Source organism: Salmo trutta, chromosome 3, assembly GCF_901001165.1.
Source record: "Salmo trutta chromosome 3, fSalTru1.1, whole genome shotgun sequence".
NCBI classification, from domain to species: domain Eukaryota; kingdom Metazoa; phylum Chordata; class Actinopteri; order Salmoniformes; family Salmonidae; genus Salmo; species Salmo trutta.
In genome coordinates this window covers 35,979,755-35,985,754 of record NC_042959.1, presented here as the reverse complement: position 1 = coordinate 35,985,754, position 6,000 = coordinate 35,979,755, and the positions used below count along the sequence as shown (strand labels likewise).

Below are 6,000 nucleotides of genomic sequence, written 5' to 3'. Positions count from 1 at the left end.
TCGAATTGCTGCAATGAAACCACTACTAAAGGACACCAATAAGAAGAACAAACTTGCTTGGGCCAAGAAGCACGAGCAATGGACATTAAACCGGTGGAAATCTGTGCTTTGGTCTGATGAGTCCAAATCTGAGTTTTTTGGTTCCAACCGCCGTGTCTTTGTGAGACGCAGAGTAGGTGAACGGATGATCTCCGCATGTGTGGTTACCATCATAAGGCATGGAGGAGGAGGTGTGGGGGTGCTTTGCTGGTGACACTGTCTGTGATTTATTTATAATTCAAGGCACACTTAACCAGCATGGCTACCACAGCATTCTGCAGGTATACGCCATCCCATCTGGTTTGCGCTTAGTGGGACTATCATTTGTTTTTCAACAGGACAGTGACCCAACACACCTCCAGGCTGTGTAAGGGCTATTTGACCAAGAAAGAGAGTGAAGGAGTGCTGCATTAGATGACCTGGCCTCCACAATCACCTGACCTCAACCCAATTGGTTTGGGATGAGTTGGACCGCAGAGTGAAGGAAAAGCAGCCAACAAGTACTCAGCATATGTGGGAACTCCCTCAAGACTGTTGGAAAATCATTCCTCATGAAGTTGGTTGAGAGGATGCCAAGAGTGTGCAAAGCTGTCATCAAGGGAAAGGGTGGCTAATTTGAAGAATCTATAATCTAAAATACACTGCTCAAAAAAATTAAGGGAACACTTAAACAACACAATGTAACTCCAAGTCAATCACACTTCTGTGAAATCAAACTGTCCACTTAGGAAGCAACACTGATTGACAACAAATTTCACATGCTGTTGTGCAAATGGAATAGACAACAGGTGGAAATTATAGGCAATTAGCAAGACACTCCCAATAAAGGAGTGGTTCTGAAGGTGGGGACCACAGACCACTTCTCAGTTCCTATGCTTCCTGGCTGATGTTTTGGTCACTTTTGAATGCTGGCGGTGCTTTCACTCTAGTGGTAGCATGAGACGGAGTCCAGGATGGCACATCAATGCGAGCTGTGGCAAGAAGGTTTGCTGTGTCTGTCAGCGTAGTGTCCAGAGCATGGAGGCGCTACCAGGAGACAGGCCAGTACATCAGGAGACGTGGAGGAAGCCGTAGGAGGGCAACAACCCAGCAGCAGGACCGCTACCTCCGCCTTTGTGCAAGGAGGAGCAGGAGAAGCACTGCCAGAGCCCTGCAAAATGACCTCCAGCAGGCCACAAATGTGCATGTGTCTGCTCAAACGGTCAGAAACAGACTCCATGAGGGTGGTATGAGGGCCCGACGTCCACAGGTGGGGGTTGTGCTTACAGCCCAACACTGTGCAGGACGTTTGGCATTTGCCAGAGAACACCAAGATTGGCAAATTCGCCACTGGCGCCCTGTGCTCTTCACAGATGAAAGCAGGTTCACACTGAGCACGTGACAGACGTGACAGAGTCTGGAGACGCCGTGGAGAACGTTCTGCTGCCTGCAACATCCTCCAGCATGACCGGTTTGGCGGTGGGTCAGTCATGGTGTGGGGTGGCATTTCTTTGGGGGGCCGCACAGCCCTCCATGTGCTCGCCAGAGGTAGCCTGACTGCCATTAGGTACCGAGATGAGATCCTCAGACCCCTTGTGAGACCATATGCTGGTGCGGTTGGCCCTGGGTTCCTCCTAATGCAAGACAATGCTAGACCTCATGTGGCTGGAGTGTGTCAGCAGTTCCTGCAAGAGGAAGGCATTGATGCTATGGACTGGCCCGCCCGTTCCCCAGACCTGAATCCAATTGAGCACATCTGGGACATCATGTCTCGCTCCATCCACCAACGCCACGTTGCACCACAGACTGTCCAGGAGTTGGCGGATGCTTTAGTCCAGGTCTGGGAGGAGATCCCTCAGGAGACCATCCGCCACCTCATCAGGAGCATGCCCAGGCGTTGTAGGGAGGTCATACAGGCACGTGGAGGCCACACACACTACTGAGCCTCATTTTGACTTGTTTTAAGGACATTACATCAAAGTTGGATCAGCCTGTAGTGTGGTTTTCCACTTTAATTTTGAGTGTGACTCCAAATCCAGACCTCCATGGGTTGATAAATTGGATTTCCATTGATTATTTTTGTGTGATTTTGTTGTCAGCACATTCAACTATGTAAAGAAAAAAGTTTTTAATAAGATTATTTCTTTCATTCAGATCTAGGGTGTGTTGTTTAAGTGTTCCCTTTATTTTTTTGAGCAGTATATATTTTCATTTGTTTTAACACTTTTTTGGTTACTACATAATTCCATTTGTGTTATTTCATAGTTTTGATGTCTTCACTATTGTTCTACAATGTAGAAAAGCGTAAAAATAAAGAAAAACCCTTAAATGAGTAGGTGTGTTCAAAGTTTTGACTGGTACTGTATGTCTGTACCATGACTCTGGGTGTGTGATGGGTCAGTACCTGATAGAGAGCACCAAGGCAGGTTAAGGGTTAAATAATATCTCCAGTCTGTTAGCAGACGTAGGTAAATCTCTATAAGAGAAATCAAGGGAGTGTTAGGGAGGAAGGAAGGTCTATCATCATCAAGCAGCACCACTCTGGGCCCGCTTCATCCTCAACAGAAAGTTCCTCTTCTCCTCCAGGAGTTCCTGGATGCGTTTGTTCCGTGTTCTCTCCCGGAGGAACACCCGGCTCCGTCTGGGGATCAGGTTGTTTTGGGAGATGACATTGTCTACTCCGATGATCTGGTTGTAGAGAACGTCAATTGAGTTATTTTCGCTGGTCTCCTCCTGGCGGCTTAGCGGCCACATGGGCTTTTTGGTTGTTGTTGTTGTGGGAGGCTTGGCTGTCATTTGCTCTGTCATTAACTCTGTTGTTGGCCCTACCATGGTTGTTGTGGGAACAATGGAGCTCACAGATATATACTCTGTGGTTTCCGGCCAATCAACGGTGGTCATACCTATGATGTCATGCCTGGGGACTGTAGGAATCATCACTGTGATGTCATCATCATAAGGCATGGTTCCAATGGGCATTGTGACATCAGTGCCATAGGGCACGGTTCCACTAGGTATTATGACATCACCACCGCTGGACATTGTGACATCAGTGTATGGGATGGTTCCACTGGGCGATATCACATCTTCAAAGTAGTTGGTTTCAGTTGGCTTTATGACATCATCCATGTAGTATGGGCTGCTGGGAGTTGTGGTTTCTGCCCCTGTTATGTCATAGCTGTGAATGGGGGTCACTGTGGTGTCATTGCTGATAAAGGTGAAGTTAACGGTTGAGTCAGTGAACAGGCTGCTGGGAGTTGTAGTGTATATGCTGGTGCTGGTGGAGAGTGTGACGAAGGGGTAACTTCTGGTTGTGTCTCTGGGGGTCACACTGTGCTCTGGGGTCGTGTGTATGGGGATGGGGTATGTGGTGAAGTATGGGTGTGGTGTTGTATAGGTGTGTGTTGTGCTCATCGGGCGCGGCGTGGTATAAGGTATATGCATTGTACTTCTTGGATGAACCGTGGGCTGAAGGGGGGTGTTGTTGTCCTTAGGCCAAGGCAGAGGCCGAGGCAGGGGGTGAGGCAGTGGGCGAGCTGTGACCCGGGGCGGGAGACTGGTGGTCAGGCTGCTGTTGGTCACGTTGCTGCAGGACTTGCAGCACATGCGCCTGTAGCCCGGTAGAGCACAGTAGTGGATCAGCACCTCCATGCGACAGAACATTGACCTGTCTCCATGACAACGCTGCTTGCCTGTGGGCGAGAGAACAAAGAGTTGAGACTGGGCCAGACTGGAAATGGAGCTGTGTGTGTGTGTGTGTGTGTGTGTGTGTGTGTGTGTGTGTGTGTGTGTGTGTGTGTGTGTGTGTGTGTGTGTGTACAGTACCTGTCAAAAGTTTGGACACATCTACTCATTCAAGGGTTTTGCTTTATTTTTACTATTTTCTACATTGTAGAATAAATGTGAAGACATCAAAACTATGAAAAAACATATGGAATCATGTAGTAACCAAAAAAGTGTTAAACAAACCAAGATATATTTTATATTTGAGATTCTTCAAAGTAGCCACCCTTTGCCTTGATTACAGCTTTGCACACTCTTGGCATTCTCTCAAGCAGTTTCATGAGGAATTCACCTGGAATGCATTTCAATTAACAGGTGTGCCTTGTTAAAAGTTAATTCGTGGAATTTCTTTCCTTCTTAATGCGCTTGAGCCAATCAGTTGTGTTGTGACAAGGTAGGGGTGGTATACAGAAGATAGCTGTATTTGGTAAAAGACCAAGTCCATATTATGGCAAGAACAGCTCAAATAAGCAAAGAGAAACGACAGTCCATCATTACTTTAAGACATGAAGGTCAGTCAATCCGGAAAATGTCAAGGACTTTGAAAGTTCTTTAAGTGCTATCACAAAACCATCAAGCACTATGATGAATCTGGCTCTCATGAGGACTGCCACAACAAAAGAAGACCCTGAGTTACCTCTACTGCAGAGGATACGTTCATTAGAGATAACTGCAACTCAGATTGCAGCCCAAATAAATTCTTCACAGAATTCAAGTAAGAGATACATCTCAACATCAACTGTTCAGAGACTGCATGAATCAGGCCTTCATGGTCGAATTTCTGCAAAGAAACCACTACTAAAGGACATCAACAAGAAGAAGAGACTTGCTTGGGTCAAGAAACACGAGCAATGGACATTAGACCGGTGGAAATCTGTCCTTTGGTCTGATGAGTCCAAATTTGAGATTTTTGGTTCCAACCACCGTGTCTTTGTGAGACACAGAGAAGGTGAACGGATGATCTCCGGATGTGTGGCTCCCACCGTGAAGCATGGAGGAGGATGTGTGATGTTTTTTCAACAGGACAAAACACACCTCCAGGCTGTGTAAGGGCAATTAGATCAAGGGGAGTGATGGAGTGCTGCATCAGATGACCTGGCCTCCACAATCACCCCGACCTCAACCCAATTGAGATGGTTTGGGATGAGTTGGAGCGCAGAGTGAAGAAAAAGCAGCCAACAAGTGCTCAGCATATGTGGGAACTCCTTCAATACTGTTGGAAAAGCATTCCTCATGACGCTGATTGAGAGAATGCCAAGAGTGTGCAAAGCTGTCATCAAGACAAAGGAAATGAAGAATCTACTTTGAAGAATCTAAAATCTAAAATATATTTCGATTTTTTTTAACACTTGTTTGGTTACTACATGATTCCATATGTGTTATTTCATAGTTTTGATGTCTTCACTATTATTCTACAATGTAAAAAATAGCAAAAAATAAAGAAAAACCCTTGAATGAGTGTCCAAACCTTTGACTGGTACTGTACGTTTACACATGGTGCAGAGTAAAGTAGTAGAGGTAGTAAAGCCAGACCATTAGCAGGTAGTGCAGGAAGGAAGAAGAAGTAAAAGGAAACCCAAGCAGCTTCGACATCAGAGAGTCGATAGATTAGTTTATAGCAACTGAAGAAGAGTGGTGTGGGCTCTCTTTTGTGGTGCTGGAACAGTAACCTGGCTCTCTTGTGTTGTGATGCTGGAACAGTAACCTGACTCTCTTGTGTTGTGGTGCTGGAACAGTAACCTGACTCTCTTGTGTTGTGGTGTTGAAACAGCAGCCTGACTCTTTCAGACCAAACTGACATTTTCTGACATCTCATCTGTCTTCTTTATTAGTTTCAGATTAGCACCATCAATTTATTACATCAATATAACTATATATATGTTTCTAATGCAGGATAAGAGGGTGGATCTTATTTAATTTAGTCTTTCTTTATTACTTTCATGGCAATATCACTTTATTCGACAATGTTTAAGCCTTTGTAAGGTTGGATCAATCTGTGAGTTGAATTCCACTGGAAGCTTGTTGTTCTGCGCCCTTCCTCACACAAAGCCAAACCATCACAAACTCAGGAGGAGAGAGTGAGAGCGCTTTTTAAAATATTTATTTATTTATACAACTTTGCAGTTGATAATGACAGGAACTGAAACAATGAGATGTACTCCCTCCTCAATATATAGATATATTATTTTCTTAAGAAAA

The 6,000-nt window shown here is 45.4% G+C and overlaps 1 protein-coding gene across 2 annotated transcripts in view; it reads right to left on the bottom strand.

The window, feature by feature from the left end:
* Nucleotides 1-2,316: 2,316 nt before the first annotated feature.
* The window catches only part of LOC115174484 (A disintegrin and metalloproteinase with thrombospondin motifs 2), a 190,802-nt gene continuing 187,118 nt past the window's right edge, over nucleotides 2,317-6,000 (bottom strand). For both annotated transcript variants that reach the window (XM_029733045.1, XM_029733055.1), the window contains one exon: nucleotides 2,317-3,710. In XM_029733045.1, coding sequence (XP_029588905.1) covers nucleotides 2,545-3,710 — 1,166 coding nt within the window. In that variant the 3' untranslated portion in view covers nucleotides 2,317-2,544. The remainder of the gene's footprint in view (nucleotides 3,711-6,000) is intronic.